Genomic DNA, 19695 nt, shown 5'->3' with positions numbered 1-19695 from the left:
TCCGAGAAGCTGAGGCCGCCCCCTTCCCCAGAGGCCATGGAAGGTGCCAGCTGCTCTCTGTGCCATCGCGATTAGGTACCATCATTATTTTAAAGTAGCTTTTGCACATTTGACATGTGGAAAATGTCTTCCTTTCATTTCTTTGATCAATAATAAAGTTGGTTTTAAAAAGGAGGAGAAGCAGCAGAAAGCCCATCTGTGTTAAAGAGGTAGGATCCGGCCCCTTTGGCAAGAGCCCCAGCGTTCCAGCCGGTGTGTGGGGTGTGGGACGGTCGGTGACTTCTCTGCATTTTGCCTTTGAATGTTTCCCAGTGAGCGTGTGCTAGTTACCATGAGTGTATTCTATTTCTGCATCCAGAAAAGAATTCTCAAAAGCATATCATTTGGCCTTAAAAAGCAGATTCCTGAACGTAGTAAAAGGTAAAAAAAAGGTAGATGCTTAGATGTAGCATGTTTCTGTAGTTAGCCAGAAAGCCGTGAGCAGTCCTTGTGGCCAGAGAGTGGGATCCTGAGCCACCCCCCAAGGAGGAGCCCTGCCATCGCCCTTTCCCGGGAAGGGGATGATGCAGATGGCTGGGGTGGGTTCTTAAGAGTAGTGTCCATCCTCAGGAAGTATCCAGTGAGGAACCAGCAGGAGAGAGACAGACGGAGCAGGCCAGCATCTCGACTCCAAACCCACAATGGGCCATAAACCCCGCTGTTGTCAGCCTTAAGGCAAACCAAGCGGGTATCCCTCCGTGCTAAGTGGTGTCCTCCATGCTAAGCGGTGTCCTCCATGCTGGGCGGGTGTCCCCTCCACACTGGCCGGGTGTCCCTCCACTCTGGGCAGGTGTCCTCCTCCCTGGCCGGCCGGGTGCTTTCCTCCTGTGCTGGGGCTGCCTCTCCTCTTGTCACCTGGTTTCCCCACCATGTATTCCAGGCGCACACACACCTGTTTCCAGAACACTCGCTCTGGGCGCATGCACGTTTGACTCTGAGCCTGGGATTTTGAAGCCTCTGCTCTTCCTTCCTGAAACACTGACACCCTGGCTTTACCAGTCCAGGCACTGGGTCAGAAGCAGGGGACCTCCCCTCAAAGAGCTTATGATAGGCCGGGCGCGGTGGCTCATGCCTGTAATCCCAGCACTTTGGGAGGCCAAAGCAGGCGGATCACCTAAGCCCAGGAGTTCAAGACCAGCCTGACCAACATGGAGAAACCCCGTCTCTACTAAAAATACAAAAATCAGTCGGGCATGTTGGTGCATGCCCGTGATCACAGCTACTTGGGAGTCTGAGGCAGGGGAATCAGTTGAACCCAGGAGGTGAAGGCTGCAGTGAACCAAGATTATGCCACTGCACTCCAGCCTGGGCAACAGAGTCAAAAAAAAGAGCAAGAGCTTATAATAAAATTGAGCCCAAGTAAACTGGGGGTTCCTGGGTTTCCATCACATTCTCCTCCTCCCCACAGGCCTCTCCTCCTGTGCCCTGGAGCTGGCCAACTGCTCAAAGTGTGGGATTTGCCTCCTGAGGCAGGAGGCAAGCAGAGGAGGGCACCATGGCATGGGTTTAAAGCCATTACTGTCTTGAGTTAATGAAGAGCTAATGTGATAAAAGCCACTATGAGTTTCTAATGAGCAGCCCTTTCCATGGGGGAGAGGGGGGTGCTCAAACTAAGGCAGCTCACCAGGTGCGATGCACCTGCCAAGGTGAGCTGAGTTTCGATGCTCTGGCCGTCTCAGAATGTCCAGGCTCTTCTCTGTGAGGAAGGCATTCTATTTTTGCAAAAACTCCACCAGCTGGAAATGGGGATATTGTTGTTTGCATCAGATGTAAAGGGTGCAATTATTTGTAACCAAAAAGCAGGCAGAGACTTGGACCCCTGATCAATATCTGATTAGTGCTTAGTTAATGAGCATAAACCACAGAATGGATCGGCCCCTCAAGTCAGACACATGGAGTTTCCACGCTGGAGGACTCGGGTCTGGGCCACCAGCTCATCCCATGGTGGGGGTGCAGGGGGGATTCGTCCACACCAAGACCCTTCCCAGGGCGGGCATCCTGGGGCCGTCTGTGTTCCCTGGTACAGGGACGTGGGAATGCTGTAGGTGGGAGGGAATTCAGGCCGAGGGAACACTCGACAGCTGTCAGCCTGAGCAGGACCTCTGAGGAGTCAGAGGGGAGGCAGCCGGGCTGGCTCTTGCCGCAGAGGCCCAGCTTCTAATGGGGCAGGGCCGACGGGTGAGAGGCACAGATAGCCTGGGAGGTGGGGACCCGGACAGTTCCACAGTACTCAGGATCATAGACAATGGGGGGAAGGGCCAGCATCTCGACTCCCAAACCCACAGCGAGCCATAAACCCCGCTGTCGTCAGCCTTAAGGCAAACCAGGCTGGTGTACCTCCATGCTGGGCAGGTGTCCTCTCCACGCTGGCTGGGTGTCCCCCCACACTGGGCAGGTGTCCCCCCACACTGGGCAGGTGTCCTCTCCATGCTGGCTGGGTGTCCCTCCATGCTAAGCGGTGTCCTCCATGCTGGGCAGGTGTCCCCCCACGCTGGGCAGGTGTCCTCCTCCCTGGCCGGCTGGGTGCTTTCCTCCTGTGCTGGGGGTGCCTCTCCTCTTATCGCCTGGTTCCCCACCATGTATTCCTGGGGAGAGGGCAGGAGATGGGGAGCTCTGCGCACATGTGGGGAAGCCCTATCCCAGCCAGGCACACCTGGCCCCCACTGAGCCACGCCTCCGGCCGTGGCACCCGCAGCTCACAGGCTGTGGTGGACACACAAAGCCTTTAAATGTGGCAAATGTGGCAAGTGCCTTCAAGGAGCTCAACTTATTGAATGAAGGACTGGCCTTTATTCTGAGACTAAGTCTTTCCTGTGATTTTAGTGGTAAAATATTATTTTCCTTTCATGAAACATTTGAGCTAGATGTGTACTTTAAAGTCTTCCCTTGGTAGAACTAGAAGTTGGCAACCCTATATTGGTTCCCCTGTGTTTTTAAAAACCAACGTTGTCCCTGAAATCCAATAAAAGAGCGTACAGCAGGGGTCGCCAAACCCAGCTCAGCACCTGCTTCTGTGAATGGTGTGATGGGAACACAGCCGTGCCCATGGCTGGACGCGTCCTCTCAGGCTGTTTCTGTGCAGCATTGAGGAGTTGGGACAGAGAATGTGTGACTGCAAAGCCTGACATACGTACTGCCTGGCGCTTTACAGAAAGTGTCTGCTGGGCCCTGGAGGAGAGTGTGGCTGCTTTCAGTCTGGCTCTAGCAGAGCTCACTGGACCCAGCCACGTTCCTCCTCGTGGGACTCGGTTTCCCCATCTGTCAGAAAAGGAGGTGGCCACAGTCAGGGTTCCAAATGTCTGTTTCCAGCCACCGTCTGACTTCCCATTCCACACATCCCACCTGGCCCCTCCTCAATGCCAAGCCCTCTCTCCTCCACGTCCTGGTCCCCAAGCCTCCAAGGGGTCTTGGTGCTCCTCCATACATGAGATCACACAGCAGCGGGCCCCTCCTGCCGAGGGATTGGCGGGGGAGGACCTCCTGCCTGACCTTCGGGAACTAGAGAGTCCTTCAGGACAGATCAGCTGGAAACGCCATCCCACGTTCTGTCCTGAGTGGGGAGAGCTTGGCCCCAGTGGGCAGGGGGTTCACGTGATATCGTGAGGTTATCTGAGCCCCGTAGAGGCGGAGGAGAGGGGCATCTGTGGTGGGAGGTTCTCAGCCATTCTGATAAAGTGATTTCTCAGTGACGCGATGGACCAGGGCAGGCGCTCAAAGGGAGCACGCGGGTCTCTGCCTCACAGCGGATCAGTAATCCTGAGATGCTGATGAGTCCTGGGCCGACTCGCTATCCCTCCACCTCCCCCAGCCAGTAGAGCTGAGTGGAGAAGAGCTCCACGCCCAGATCCTGGACCCCAGCCCTGCTCCACCACTGTCTGATGTGTGATTGGCCCGAGTTCCTGCACATTGGCAACAGACCGCCTGTGAGATTTCTCTGAGACGTGACAAACCCATTCACAAGAGGCCCTCGGGCCAGCTGGGCACAGGGTGGGGGCCCAGGAATGGCGGTGAGGGGCTGGGGCAGGGTGAGGAAGAGACCAAGGCAGTCAGAAGGGCTCCACATCCCCATCCAGCCCAAGAGACCATCATTCTCATAAACCAGGCCGGCCGTGCAGCTTTCAGTGAGTACAACAGACGGCACCTGGTCCCTTCTTCCCTCACTGGTCAGGGCTTTGCTTCTCTCCCTCCACCTTCTCCATGTCCCTACCATCATCCTGCCACCCCCACCATCACAGCTGCAGGGCCCCTTTCTGTGCCAGGCACGTGGATCCTCACAGGTTTCACAGACGAAAACGCTGGGGGCCGCGGGTGGAGGGGAACAGTGAGTGCTTCGAGAAGCTGGAGTAGTTTCTCCCTTTGACTTTCTGAACCAGATGAGCCAAATGCGGTCACCACCAACCCCACGACTTTCCCAGCGCTGCCCTGTCGTAGAGATGGGTGGTTTCAAATAGTGCCTGATGTGCCAACGTTGGCCTCACCTGCTCGGGGATGACTGGCTTGACGAAGGCTGAACATCAGTAATGCTGCCCTGGTCAGACCCACCGTCCACTTTGCAAATGAAATTCTGCAGGCGTTTGTTCGGATGTTTTCATAAGCAGTTTTAAAACCCTCACAAGGCAAAGTTATTTTTGTTTATACAAGTCATATTCCTTAGATGTACCAGTATATTTATCCTTTATATAAACATTATGTATATGTATGTTTATGGGAGCTCTGTGTGCGTGTGTGTGTGTGTGTGTGTGTGTACCTATGAGACACAGAGACAGAGCTCCTCATATCTTTCTGCGTTTCCGAGGTGCCCTCTAGAATCATTTTCCTTCCACCTGAAAACAACCTTAGTATTTCCTCTAGTGTGGGTCTCCAGGTGGTAATTTTTTTGTTTTATCATTTATCACATTTAGTGTCTATTTTTCACTTTTATTTTTGAAAGTTTTTTTCACTGAGTAATGAACTCCAGGTTCCTCGTGAGTTCCTCATGTTCCATTGTTTTCCAGCTTCCATCGGTCCTATTGAGAAGTCAGCTTGAAGTCTTCTCATTGCCACATTGAAAGTTTTGTGCTCTTTTAAAAAGGAGGCTGTGTGTGATGTTATCCCTCTCCATGAATGATTTATTTCTGCTGCTAGTAGGGGACACTGACAACCACAGAGAACCTCAGCCTAAGCAGTTAGCTCTGTGCGTGTGTTAGGACTGTTTCTTCCCAGTTCACCCTCGCTCCTAGGGTGCTGCACTTCCAGGTTTCCCTCTTAGGAAAATGCAGAGGAAAGCCAGCACAGAGGCACGGGGCTGTCTCTTTAGAGGGGAGCATGGTTGGGACCAGGCTTGTTGTGCTCTAAAGTAGTGGGGACATCATGATGGGGGCAAGGATCATCAGGGTGGGGTCCCCAGTTCCAGAGGCTGACTGTCAGCAGGGCGTGGCCCCTCCCACCCATTTGCTCACCACATAAATGCATCTATTTTATTGACCTGTAATTCACATGCCGTACTCTTTGACGTGCTCCTGCCTCTGCTTGCTTTTCTGTGTTTTCATGAAACGTGTCTGCTTTGAGAATTTTGCATTCAGTAGAAGCTGAAAGCTGAAGCAAACTCCTAGTCCGACACACCCAAGGTTCCCCTGCATCCCAGCTGGGCTTGTCCTGCCTGGGTGGAAGGCCAGAGTGCGGGTCTTCTCTGCAGGGCTGCAGAGGGAGGGCGAGGTGGAGGAAGGGTGGAAGGGGGATACTCCCTGCCTGCTCTGGGGTCCTGGAAATAAGTAGTAGCTTCGGGCTCCTCGCGGACCCTGCCTCCTGAGCGTGAGGCTGCCCTGCACCCTGGGCTTCTGGCACAGTCTGGCAAATGTCCGGCAGGGCATCTGTGTGCCAGGTCGCAGGGACAGCACGGACCCAGCCCCACCCTTGTGGCTGTAATCCCACAGAGGACACAGACGTTAAGCAGACACACAGCTGTTTCAATGCAGGTGAGACGAGGACACACAGGGCCCCAGGACTCAGTCCAGAGGGCCAGGAAGGGGTTTTGGGGATGAGGAGGAGTCGGCCAGGTGGAGGAGAGGGAAGAACCTTCCAGATGCAGAACAGATTGTGGAAGATCCCAGGGCTGGTGTGGTGAGAGTCCTTCATCTCATGCATACAGGAATGAGCACCTCGGGTCTCTCTAAGGGCCCCCCGCATGACCAGCAGCCCCGTCAGCCAGCAGAGGCACTGTGCGGGCAGAGGCTGCGCCATCCCCAGGGCCCAGCAAGGCGCCAGCAGCCCGCCTCTGTGCGTGAACACTACAGGGCCAGGCACTCGACTTTCAGGGTTCTGGGGCATCTCAGGCAGCCACTAGGATGAGCTGAGCACACGTGTGCAGAGCCGGGGCAGGAACACCGGAAGGTAGCGGGCAGAGTCCAGCCCCAGGACTTCCAGGTGGGAGAGCCCGCCATGCCAGCATCAGGAGACAGCAGTTAGGAGCTCGCAGAGAGGGGCCTCCACCGGGCACAGTGCTAGCTCAGAGTTGGTGCTCATTAGGCAGTGACTAAAGCCCCCACCCACCACTGCTGCCAGCAGAACTTGGTCCTCAGACCTGGGGATGCCCTGAGGCCACAGGGTGGGGTGTGCTGATGCAGTCCCTCCCCAGGGCAGGAAAGGCTGCTCGGCCAAGGGGAAGCCGAATGCCATTCTCAGGAAGTGGGGAACGTACCAGTGTGCACCGTAGACCTCAACCCCAATGTGTCCATGGGGAAACTGAGGCACCAAGCTGAGAGAGCACGTGGGCAGCTCACTGAGCCCCTCTGAAATGCCAGCAGCCCCCAGTCCCACGGCACCCCCAGATGTGCTCCGTCTGACTGAGTCCCATAGGCACAGCCTCCCTGCTAAGCGGTCCCTTCTAGGTTTGTTTTCCACTGTGTCCTCTGCGGTGTTTATTATACAGCTTCTGTGTATCCAGACCTATACCAGGCCCTGCTTCAGTGCCTCTGAGTCCCTCCCTTTAAGCCCAGCCAGGCTGGGTTCTGTGTGGGAGTGGAGGCAACTTGGAGGCACTGTCGGGACCTCAGGCCACCCGGCTCCAGGCCTGGTCTGCTGCCCCATGCTCTGGAAGCTTAGAGAAGTTCTTCCTCCTCTGAGGCCTGGTCTTTCCCCAGCTGAAAAAGGAAGAGGTCAGAGCAGATGACCTCAAAGGAACCTCGAGCTCTAGAAGAAACCCTTCCATGATTCTATAAAGTGGGGGCAGAGTCAGCAGGTGCACTGGCACCACCTCTGAGTACACCAAGAGGAAGAGGGTTCCACTACGCCAGACTCACGGAGAGCTCTGCGGTCGAGGGGGCTCTGCGCAGGTGTGTGCGGGGGGCAGCCTGTGGGGCAGGCTGTCCCCATCTGAGCTGCTGTCTCTGTTCCAGGAACCTACGTGATGACGGTCACGGCCAACGATGCTGACGACAGCACCACGGCCAACGGGATGGTGCGGTACCGGATCGTGACCCAGACCCCGCAGAGCCCGTCCCAGAATATGTTCACCATCAACAGCGAGACTGGAGACATCGTCACAGTGGCGGCTGGCCTGGACCGAGAGGTGAGGCAGGGCGGGGTCTGTGTGCAGGCGGGTGAGCTCCTGGTCCCCGCAGGACGCCCACAGGACCCTCCGGGAGCCTCTCTCGTGGCACAGTCGGGGAATGATCAGAAACCTCCCCAGTGTCACTCTCTTGCCACCGGACAGATTCAGCAAAGGAGGCTCTGGAGCACTCACCACCGGCTGCTATGGGCGAGGCCCTGTGAGATTTCCAGAACAGGCCCTGCTGGTGTGTGTGGCTATGGGTGGAGGCCTCAGAAAAGCAGGGACCACCCGCTGGGGTCTCGGGGTCTAGCCACAGCGGCACTCGGTATCTGGGGTGCTCTGACAGCCCCTCTCAGGACCTGAACACACACGCCTGCCTTGAAACCCACCCCTTCTGGACCTGGCGCCTTCGAGGAGGCCCACCCCACCTAGGCTGCGGCGGCCTGGCTGTGACGAAGGGGGCATGGAAAAGCAGGGCTTTTCACACAGCCGGAAACCATCACAGCCAAATATATGGGCTGCTGGCTGGTGCCGGGTTCCATGCACCCCCACCTCCTGCACTGTCCTGTGGTCCCACGAGGCTTTTGTGACAGAGGCCTCCCTCCCGCTCTTCATCTCCAGTGCACACCTCACTCAGAGACAGACCCCAGAGGGACGCCCTGGGCGGTGGGTGAGGTCGGGGCCTGCTTCTGCTCTGAAGCCTGCCAAGTGCAGGTGCATCTCCAGCGCTGGGCCTGTGCCCCTGGAAGATTCACCACCAGCTCCTGGGGCTGAAAGCGCCCCCCCAGCAGCCCCTTGAGTCCCCAGGTGCCCAGGACAGGGCATCGCCGGCCTTCCCCATCTCCAGGTCTCGCTGTCTGGTCTCCTGTTTGCACTGTGCCCACAGAGTCAGCGTCATTCCAGACGTAATTTACCCACTAAGGCGTTTGGCTCCCAGGAGCCAGTAGAACCATCTCGCTGGGCTCAGAGCCAGCAGGTCCTGCCCATGGGAGGCCCGTTTCCAGAGGCCATAGTGCCACTTTCTGGCAGCTCCTCGGTCTTGCTGGCCTCGACTCTCCCGCTCCGAGTCAGCGGCTTCTGAGTGCGTCACGGCCCTTGAGCTCTGGGTGCGCGGGGACCCACTGCAAGCTGGGGCTGCCAGCTGGTCACCGGGGCTTGCTGGTGTCGCTTTTAGGGCTGGGGCTGGCAAGGAAGTGGCAGGTTCTTCTTCCTGGTTTGGGGCTGTGGGCCTCCAGTTTCTGCCTCAGCTCCAAAAGCCAGGGCTCACCTGCAGTGCCGTCTTCATCCCCGCCTTTCAGATCAACCAAAGCCAAGCTGCAGCCTGGAAAATGCCACCCGTCCCCGTCCCTGGGAAGAGCACAAAGGGGTTTTCCTGGAAATTCCTAAATCGTAAGGGGTGGTGCTCAGGATAGCACACGGGGGCAGAGAGGCCACTCGGGAGGTAACTCTCGGCAGCGTGTGGCTTGCGGGGGAGGCGAGGCGGCCCCGGGGTGGGCAGGGGCTCGGGACTCAGACCTGCGCAGCAGGGGACATTGTCAGCCTCAGCCGTGGTACCTTTCGTCTGAGAGACGGGAGGGTGATGATGGCCTCGGACTCCAGGGATCGAGATGGAGTCGCGTGGCAGGCAGCGTGAGGGCTGGCACGGATGGCACAGGCGGGGACTTCTGATGCAGGATTTACATAAACGTTCTTCGAGTGATGTTGGCCAGAATGCCCGGGGCTCCAAGTGAGCTGCGGTCAGTCCCAGCACCTTCACCCCAGGACTGCAGGATCTGCTGAGGCCCTGCCGCCCTCCAGTGGCCAGGAACGAGCGCCCGCTGCGCTCCGACAAGGCTCTGCAGAGGAGCTGCGCCTGGCCCTGGTCTTGTCACTCAGCTAGGGAGATGATCTGTGGGCCCATGACGGAGTCAGGAGTGCTGTTAGTGAGGCCCACACAGATGTGGAAGAACCAGATACCGTCCCCTATCTCCTCTGTAGCCTGGGGTCCCCGCCTGCCCTGGGGAGAGAGGGCACCCCCCGTCTGCCCCTCCCACACACACACCTGTGCGCGGCTGGTTTCCACAGGCAGGCGTCTCTCCAGCGTGTTTGCACAGCTTTTGGCAGAGCAGGTGGTCTGACCGGAGCAGGTGCGTGCAAGCCTCTGCCCACACACTGCTGCACACTTGATGCTCCAGAGGTACAGATGGGATGGCACGGCTGCCGGCTGTGTCCAAGGAGAGGACAGGACAGCCGAGCAAGGGTCAGGCCCGTGGGCGCCAGCACCTCTGGGATGGCCCCTTACAGGGGCAGGGGCAGGGGTTACCTAGAGCCCACAGGCTGCCCCATCTGCGAGCCGGCAGCTGCTGGTCTGTGACGGGGAAAGCATGGGGCAGAAAGGGCAGTGGCGACGCTCAGGGAGATCTGATGGGGCCTCGCCCTCCGGTCCCCGTGCAGGAGCATGGCTGGCTGCATGCTGGCCCCAGGAAACTGTTCTCTCCCTACTCTGTATTGGCCGCGAAGGAGCAACGGCCAATTGGAGAGGCAGCTGGTTCTATTGAGCAACCGGAGAACCGGGAAGGGGGAGGTGTTCACAGGGTTGGGTGCCTGCAGGGGAGGCATGCAGGGGTGTGGAGGGTTCCAGACGCGCAGACGCTGTCCATAAACACACCTCTTCACACATCTAGTGTACAGCGTGGCAGCAGTCTTCCCTTAGGGCAGGGGTTTTCTTACTATAATGATAAGCTGGGGATCTAAAGGGGACCATAGGCTGCCTGCTCTGGCCTGCACTGATTCCGTGCCAGTCCGTACTCCCTCTGGTTTCCGACGGGGTCCAGGGGCTCCCGGTGGCTTTGGGACCATCTGGTCTCCTTCAGCACAGATGTCTATAGATAAAGGGACTAAAGACAAACAGCTAAAGCTTTCTCACTGCAGGGTAGAGGGCTGAGAGGGCTGGGGGACTTTGTAGTTTATATTGTAGGAAAGAATATCTAGTATTTTCCAGGCTGAAAATACATATAGGCAACATCCATGGACCCCTCTTCATAGCTGAAAATCTTGCAAGGCCCCGGCAGTCAGTGTGGGTACAGCTCTGACCCTGGGAGGGATCGAGAGTGCCATGGAGCCCACGACACCCTGGGGTTCCCCAGCTGTCCCACAGGAGGGACACCCCTTGGCCTCGCTGGGCCAGGCATTCCTGTGGGCATGTCAAGGCCCATGATAGGGATGGTGCCCAGCCTCCTGGGCTTAGCTCCCCCTACCCCTACAGATCATAGCAGCTCAGCCAAAGGAGGGCCAGCAGCCCCAGCCACCCAGAGACCTCCCCACCCACTGACCAGGCCCCAGTGAGGCCGACCCGGCAGCTGGACGCCCTGCCCAGGCCGGACACCGAGGCGAGGCGGAGCCAGCCTGCTCCCCAAGGCCCACAGCAGACACCCGCCCCCGGCCACCCCCGTCGGCAGCTTCAGCGTGACCTGCAAAATGTTGCAAATAAAATGCTCATTTAAAAGCCATTAGAGGTGTGGTTGACAGACGGAGATTTATGAAGATTGAGGGACATGAGGAGACGCTGGTGTTGCGGGTGCTGGCGTTCTCCGCTGTGTGTGCCTGGGGATGTGAACAGTCTAGCTTCTATCCAACGGGAGGCCCCGTCTCGTGCATCTCAGGCGTGGTGTGCTGGAGAGGGCGGTCCCATGTCTTCCTCCTCCAGGGCTTGTCAGGAACGTGGGTGGTGTGGTTATTTTCCCTGATGATCCTTCAGCCGCTAACATTCGATTCCGGGAAGAGCCATTTCTGTCTCCTGTTTCAGTCTCGTGCGTGTGAAACAAGCTGGTTGATGCAGTGAAGCCTGGGACCCCCATGTGGATGGGCATCGCAGGGGGACAGCAGAGCCGTGGTCCAGGGGCTCAGGGGACGGTTGCAGGGCTGGACTTTGGGGCCATGTCCCCTGGAACATCCCTGGGGTGCGCTGTTTGACAACACGTCTTTGGCTGGGAGGACCCCTGGCCTTCCTCGGACCCCCAGGCAGGGGATGGGGTGTAACCCAAAAGAGGCCTGGCCCCAAGCAGACCATGATAGGGTCGTCACCAGGAGCCAGCCAGGCACGGGGGCCCCAGAGGGAGGCCTGCGTGGACACAGATGGGCGTGGTCACTCCAGAGAGGACAACAGGCCCTGGCCTGCGTGAGCAGCCGAGCTGAGCCGCAGGCCTGGGGCAGCTGGGGCAAGGCTAAGGCCCCATCGTGGCCGTGACGTCCTCATTCCCAGCCACGATCAAAACAAGACCTTCATGGGCAGCATGTGTCCGGCAGCAGGACCCCTCCCACCTTCTGTTCGCCCTGCCCCTTTCAAACTGAGCCCAAGCCTAGAAACATCCAGGTCCCTGAGCTGCTCCTTCCCCAGGTTCGATGCAGCCCCTGGCTGGAAGGCGGCTGTGCATCTTGAATCTGAGACAGACCCAGGCGTGGCCTGCAGCTGGCTGCATTTGGGTACAGAGACAGTGTTGGGTGCCCTCAGGGCTCCTGGTGAGCAGAACCAAAGGTGTTCATGTCATTTCCACGTTATTTTCCTTGTGCAAACGTGTCTCTTTCCCCTTCTAAGGGCACCAGCTCAAGGGCTTCTGTTAGAGAAGCTGCCTCCAGCGTACACAGCAGCCATGTCCCCACAGGCCGCCGCCCGGCCCCAAGTCTTCAGCAGCCCTCCCAGCGGGGACATTGAGGCAGGCTCCCCTTCCCAGACATGGAGAGGTCATCCCCTTGGGCCAGTCTCTGCAGCAGTTTATGGCATGGTCTCGGGGTCGTGGGTGACCTCTGAATTTGTGACCACTTGGCCAGAGGAGATGCAGGGCCCTGGCACTGGCCACCCCCATCTGCCCACTCAGCCATTCCAGGTCCTGTCTCCCGCCTTGCACACAGCCTCTCCCACTTTTTCGCCTTTGCCTCAGGATAGAAGTCCTGGAAGCTGCCAAAGACTCGGCGGGGTGTGCTGAGGCCGGAGCACCCCGTTCCAGGGCTCTGCTTTCCGCGCAGATCTGTGCTTAGTGTTCAGAGCTGCCCTGCTCGTCGTTCGCCCACCTCCTGGGGAAATCTGAATAATGGTTTATGGTTAACTGCTTTTGCAGCAGAGGAAGCATGGTCTCGGATTTTCAACAGCAAACAATAAAGCAACAACAAGTTTTAAGACAATGGCTCCAGGACCACTGTTGCCAGGCATTAGTAAAGCCATGCAGGCAGCCTCTCACAGCAGCGTAGACGCCAAGCAAGCAACAGTTCAGCCCCCCGGGGCCCGGCCTTCGCCTGGCAGAGCCACTGCCCTCCTGGGCCCAGGCCTGCTGAGCCCGAGAAGCTGATTTCTGTCTGGCTTGGCCTATCAGAGAAGAGCACACATCGGGACCATTTCTCCACTAGCCCAGCTTGCCTTGCCTCAGCCGGACAGCTGCTCAGCCACTTCTGAAAAGGATACATCAGTAGTTCCTTTTTCTCTTCCTCCCCCTGTAAAAAGCTTCATCTCCCCTGCCCTTGTGCAACAAGCAAAGTCTTCAGCGGAATCACCAGCGGTGCTTCTCAGCACCAGCCTCCATCTGACAGAGTGAGTCATCGTCAGGAAGAAGAAAATCCACAAACATCATTGCGGCCGTGTCTAATTAGGCAGAGCTATGTAAATTGAGTGCTTCTACATGATTAAGATGTCAGGAGAGGCTTCGATAAGACCTGAGCGGTTCAAGTGTCTCTCGTGTACCAGCCGAAGATGCCCCACTTGCTAATCCTATTCATCTGGTGTTGTTTCCTAATTAGAATATTGATGGCCTAATGAGGAGGTGAACCTGCCGCCCGAGCCCCGTTCTGAAGGTGAGAGTGGGCTCTGCAGACGCAGGCGTCGTTCCGCTTGCTGTGCAGTGAAACTAGCACCCTGCCAGCATTGTTCTCAGCGTCCCTTCCAGGCTGCTCCGGAGGACGTTGATTTTGTAAATAGAAACTGGATCCAGCCTCCCGGTCCTATCACAAGAGGACTATCACCTGGTCACCTTCATCAGCTCGAAATTTCTTCCCAAATAAGGTGGGCCAAATTAGTGATCTCCTGGTCTGAAATGATTCTGGGGAAAGCAAAACCCACACCTCCCCGAATGTCTTCGAGACCCTCTGCCCGCCCAGCACTGTCATCGATGGATGGAGAGTGAGAGCATGGTTTTGTTCTACCACTCGGGATATCGTTCTCACCACCATCGACCTTAGTTAATGTATTCACATGATTCAGATTCCTGTAGGAAGTGTTCATCAGTGACCAGAATGTCCCCTTTCCCTTTGAGAGCGGCGTGGCTTTCTGAAAGGCGTTTCTCCCAGGCAGCCAGCCTCTCGTAAGCCCCACCTAGAGGCGTCTGCCTGGGGAGGGCAGTAGCCTGGGGGAGGTGGGGTCAGCGCCTCCCACTGGCTGGGGTTTTGAATCGCTGTCATGGAACCCTGTTTTGAAGGCATCGAATATGGCTATGTCGTCTCAGAGAAAAATATTAGCAATTGAGACACATCTGCTGCTGACCCACCTCAGGCCGGATTTGTGCCCCTGAAATCTTCCTGATCTCCCCTCCGCCCCCTCCCAAAAGAAGAGAAGAGAGGGAAGGACAGCGGTGAGAAGGTGGACCCAGCCAAGGCGCCGTCATCTTGGGGCTTCGACCTCCCTCCAAAACAGAGGCCTCGGCTCCCGAGTCACATGGTATCCCCCAAGTGTGGGGCACTGAGCAGCCCCAAGAGGACCCCAGGCCAGCAGGTCACCCCCAGGACGCAGAGGCCGCCACCCCTGGCCTTGAGGGTGAGGGATGGATGCAGAGAGAGGGGCAGGGTTTGGGTCCGGTCCCCACACAGGATGAGGTTCCCAGGCACGCTGGGCAGTGCGTGCTCTGAAGTTGGGCCACACGTGAGCTGGTACCCACCGCTCTGTCCAAGGGTTTCTGAAGGCCAGAGCTGGCAGGTGTGGCCATCCAGCAAGGTGAGAAGAGGTGCCAGTGAGTTACAGAGCGAGGGCCCCCCAGGCCCCAGGAGAGCAGGAATAGCAGTGCTAATGGTGACCTGGTTCCATGGGGGACCCTGGATGGCAGAGGATGGGGCTAAGCCATAGGACGGCCCAGGTGACCCCCAACCACTTCCTGACAAGAGGTCCCTCCCTGGTGAGGAAGCTGAGTGCCCCTTACACCAACCAGCATGTCGGGGCCCTGTGGCCACAGGGCATGAATGTCAGCCACGCTGAGCAGGGTCACAGCAGGGCAGGGTCAGGACAGCTCCTCCGTCCATGGACAGCACTGGAAGATGAGCCTGCAGCCCCTGAGTGGATCTCCCACCGCGGGGCCACATGCACATGGGGTGGTCTCCATGCCCCAGGAACCTGCGCTGCGAGGGGAGGGGAGGAGATGGCCGTGGAGTCTGAGAGGAGGCTCTGTTCCATCGGTGGCATTTCGTAACCAAAGTGCCAAGGTGTGGGTCCGGGGCAGGGCTGCAGGAGAGGGAAGCGGTGACTGCGGAAGAAATCAGCCATTTCATGGTGCAGCTCCCCAGCGAGCCACTCCTGTGAGCCGGCCGCAGCATGAACCGTGGCCAGAATTATGGCTCCATGTGGCAGCAGCGGCCAAGGCTCCCGCCTCAAAGCCTCCAGTGGTCAATTAGTTGACCACTGTTCATCTGCCTTTGGAACTGGGCCCAGGCGACTGGGGTTGTAGCTGGAGCAGTGGCCAACGTCTCCATCTGAGAAGGGCCAGTGCCAGGCAGAGGGCAGGAAGAGGAGGGGGCAGCACGTCGGGGGCTGCAGGTGGGGAGGAGTGAGACGTCACAGCTGAAAGTCCAGGTCACCTGGGGGCCACTGGCCCAGCCACAGACCTGGCCCAATCAGCATCTGGACTGGGTTTAATCGTGGTCCCCAGCAAAGCTATGTCCACGCCCTGACCCCTGCCAATGTGACCTTGTCTGGAAAAGGGGCCTTTGCAGATGTAAAGATCTGGAGATAAAATCGTCTGCATTGGGGTGGACCCTAAATCCTTATAGAGACAGAGGGAGACACAGGGGAGAAGGCGCCATGGAGACTGAGGCAGAGACCAGACGATAAGGCCACAGGCCAAGGGTCCCTGGAGCCTCCAGGAGGTGGAATAGGCAGGGTGGGTCCTCCCTCAAGCCCCTGGATGGAGCCGGGCTCTGCCCACGCCTCCACCTCGAACCTCTGGCCTTCTGGACTGCTGTTTTTAAGTCACCTCATTTGACAAGACCCTGACGGGAAACAGCCAGACTCAGTCCCTTTTGCCGAGAAGCCTGTGTCTGGCTTTGTGATGAGGCTTTATGGGCACACAGCGTGGTTGGCCATTTGCACATGGGCGGTACCACACACCAGGACGGCACCGTGACGTGGAAGCCAGGTTGGGAGGAAGGAGCAGGGATTTCATCTGCACCCTCCCTCGGCGGCACGGCGCCTTTGTGGGTCAGATCCAGGGTCTCAAACCCAGAGACAGGTCCCACCACAGAGGTGCAGTTCGTATTAATCTTGTTTTAACTCGGCCGGTGTTGAAGCAGGAGATTTCTATTCAAAGCCCGACTTCTGCATTCCCTTAAGATTCAGATCTGCTGGTCGCAGGGCCTGCTTCCCTGCAAGGCTCCAGGAGGCCTGGGCTAAGGGAGTGACCACCCAGGGCTCTGAAGCCCCTGGCCCGGAGGGTGCAGCCCCTCCCTCCCGGGGCTCCAACGCCAGGCCCAGGGTACTCCCTGAGTCACTGTGTGAGGCTGTTTTCCCTGCCTTAAAGAAATACTTCTCTAGGTCTATCATAAGTGAGAAAATGAGAGACAAAAAGGCCCGTGCATCTCAGGAGAATGGGAGCGGGAGCGTGTCTGCAGAAGGGCAGCGTATTCCCAAGTGTCTCCCAGCACCCCAGGTGGTGTGGCCCCCCCAGCCCCCCGCCTCTTCCTGCGTGTCCGAGAAGTCTCCCGGCCAGCCTGCACGTGCCTTTCCTTCTCTTTTGTGTCCGCTGTCTCCCCCACACCTGGCGGAAGCCACTCAGACCACAGGGCACCCGCTCCACTGTCTCCAGCCTCTGCACATCCCCTGCTCTGTCCACGCCCAGGAGCCTGGCAATCCTGTTCAGACAGCAATGTGAACACTTGTCTTCTCAAACCCCACCATGGTTTCCTGTCTCACCCAGAGTCAGAACCAAACCCAGCCCCACTCCTCCGGCACCCCGAGCCCACCGGCCTTCTCACTGGCTGTTCCCCCTGCCTGCACATTCCTCCCAAGCTCCCCACGGCTCGATAGCCACATGTCTGCTTGGCAGACAGCCCTGCCCACCGCCCGGTTTAATCCAGCGCACGGAGCACCCTGTCCCTCTCTCCTGCTGTGTTTTCTACACGGCCTCTGTCCCCAGCTGATGGGATACTCTTTGCTATTTGCCGTCGGTCTCCCCCCCTAGAGCCGTGTTTCCAACCTAGGGCAACGTCCCTCTTGGGACACTGGGCAAGTGATGGCATCTGTGGTTGTCACCGCTGGGTGGGGGCACCGCTGGCATTGCATGGGTGGAAGCCAGAAATGCTCAGCCCCCCCTCAGTGCCCAGGATGCCCCACCGCAGAGAACGACCCAGCCCCAGGGCTGACAGTGCCCAGTTTGGGAAAAGCTTCCCCAGAGCATCAGCCACAGGAGGGCAAGGACTCCGAGAGCCACTGAAATCCATGGCTCAGAAACCCCGGGCCCCTGGAGAGCTCAGGCACGTGGCCCTCCACACACGTGGCCCTCCACAGTCAGGTGTGACTGCCTGGCCCCTGGAGAGGGAGGTGTTCTCCTCTGAGACCCAGGGGTCGGGGGTCAGAAGAGCCCCAGGGAGGAGCCCCCAGTGCCTGCTGGGCTGACGGGACCTCCCCTGCCTGCCACCATCTTGTTCTTCCCAGACATCTAGATGCTTGGAATCACCAGCAGTCATTCCTGGCAGCTCCTCTTCCCTCTGTGCCCAGCAGAGAATGTGAGAGACAGAGAAAAAGAGACGGAGAGAGAGAGAGAGATGGGGGAAGCAAGAGGGTCCCAGCATCCCCCACCCCGTCCACCCCCATGCGGTGGGTTTTGTGGATTTACGAAGCAGAGATCTTCTTTGTGGCTTCCCTGCCCCCAGCACCAGGCCAAGGGAGGACTCGCTGCCTGGAACTGGGAAAGGTCGGCGTTTTCTCTGGGTTTGATCCAGCTCTGCACAGCAGAAAGCAAACCTGGCTATAGAGTGAGAGGCGAGGGTCCGCTGGAGTTGGGCTTGGGGGCACAGCGCAGAGGCTCTGGGCCACCAGTGAGTACAGCCAGGGCTGGGGACACCGGAGGCCCCAAGGGATCCTAAAACCCACAAGAGCTGAGGCAGCTGCATGTCGCTGTCCTGGGTGTGCAAAGGGCAGCTGAGCGGAAGGTTGGGCAAGACACGCTTCCTTCAACGCAGCAGCCTGGGTAGCTAAGGGGCCGGGTCCCCGGGTTTCAGCCCCTCGTCCTGGAGGAGGCACAGGCCGCAGAGCCAGGGGGTAGTGAGCCCCAGCAGCCCCGAATCTTCTCTCCGCTTCTATGCTTCTATGGATTTGCCTATTCTGGACGTTTCCTGTAAGTGGGCTCGTTCCACGCATGGCGTTTCGTGTCTGGCGTCTCTCACCAAGCGTCACCGTGGTAGCTCGTGTCTGTGTTTCATGCCTGTTTATGGCTGAATAATATTCCGCTGCATGGGGCAACCACGTTCTCTTTGTCCGTTCATCGCTCAGTGGACACTTGTCTGTTTGGCCGTTTTGGCTGCTGGGAATGGTGCTGCTTTGAACGAGGGCGTGCAAGTGTTTGTCAGAACCCCTGGTTTGAGCTCTTTTGGATACATACCCAGGAGTGAAGCTGCCAGGCCCTGTATTGACTCTTGACTTGTGAGGACCTGCCAGCCTGTTTTCCACGGTGCCTGCACTCCCTCCTCCCATAGCATCTAATCTTCGTGCCGGAGTCACATTCTCAGGCTCCGGACAGACCCCAGGTGCTGTGCAGCCTGAGGATGAGACGCGGAGCAGGGCCCGGCCCTCTGTCTGCTCCATCTGTCAGCTTCCAAGGGGATGGAGGTTCCAGCAGTGATAGCTGGGAAGACCCTTGGGGAGTGTGTGGTCCAGGAGGAAGCGGTGGGAGCAGCGCTGACCTGAGAAGAGCTGGAGAAGCTCCCAGAGCAGCAGCCACCGTCACGCTGGCACTGGCTCCGGCTCACCCAGAAGGAAGGGATGCAGGGCGTCTGCAAGCCTGGGCTGCAGGGCCTTGGGACTCCTTTTATATCCCCATTCGGACCACCTCTAGGTGCAGGAGCCCGGAGCAGGTGGGGGAGGCGTGCTTGCAGCCTGGCAGATGAGACCACCCCTAGATGGTGGCTGGGGTGGGGGCAGCACCCAGGAGAACTTCAGGATCTGAGCTCCAGGCATGGCTCCTGCCAGGGTGCATCATTGGCTGTGCGGCCGGCCAGCCGATGCTGGGTATGGGCAGGGCACACTCAACTCAGGAAGCTTTGATGCCTTTCTAGGGCAGGCCGGCCGCCTGCATTATTGATGGCTGTTCTGCAAAATTTACATGCTGAGCTATGGGGAGGTGAGCAGAAACCCCAGGGATGGCCCACTGTGGTTTTCTTCCCTCCTCTTGAACTTGAAAATGGCCAAATCACTTTTTAATGAATTCACTGCAGCTCCACTGCTGACGGCATGGCTGGCTCCAGAGACCTCTGCCATGTTCCCTGCATCCGGCAGAAGCAGGAAGGGTAGGGTCCGCAGCCCAGGACACGAGCAGGCGTCCAGCAGGGCACACCTGGCTGTGCAGGACTCCCACTGCCTGCCCAGACACCTCCATCGAGGATTGACATGGGAAGTGGAGGCTGCATATGTCAGCCATGGAGAGGGGACTCTGGGACGCTGGTCCAGAGCTGAGTCCTGGGTCATCTGTTTGTCCCATGAAGGCTGGGAGACACTTGCCGGCCTCCAGAGCACTCACCAGCCCCTGACCTCGGGGAAGTCCTGGGCCTTCATCTTCTGCAAAGTGGGAGGACGCCGTGCCCCTGTGCCGCACAGGCCCTTGGAAGGCTGCACACGGCCGACGCACACCGCAAGGTCTGTTGAGGCACCAGGAGGAGGTGCCAGACTCCTCTGAGAACAGGCAAACGTG

The 19695-nt window shown here is 58.3% G+C and overlaps 1 protein-coding gene across 1 annotated transcript in view; it reads left to right on the top strand.

Moving 5' to 3' along the window:
- Window positions 1–19695, top strand: part of CDH4 (cadherin 4) — a 693168-nt gene that overhangs the window by 621157 nt on the left and 52316 nt on the right. Inside the window, exon 7 of the mRNA XM_050745081.1 lies at window positions 7413–7585. Within this exon, the coding sequence (XP_050601038.1) occupies window positions 7413–7585 (173 nt within the window). The remainder of the gene's footprint in view (window positions 1–7412; window positions 7586–19695) is intronic.

This window comes from Macaca thibetana, chromosome 10, assembly GCF_024542745.1.
Source record: "Macaca thibetana thibetana isolate TM-01 chromosome 10, ASM2454274v1, whole genome shotgun sequence".
In the NCBI taxonomy this organism is placed as follows: domain Eukaryota; kingdom Metazoa; phylum Chordata; class Mammalia; order Primates; family Cercopithecidae; genus Macaca; species Macaca thibetana.
Note: the sequence above shows the minus strand (reverse complement) of the source record. Positions and strands in the feature narration are given on the sequence as shown.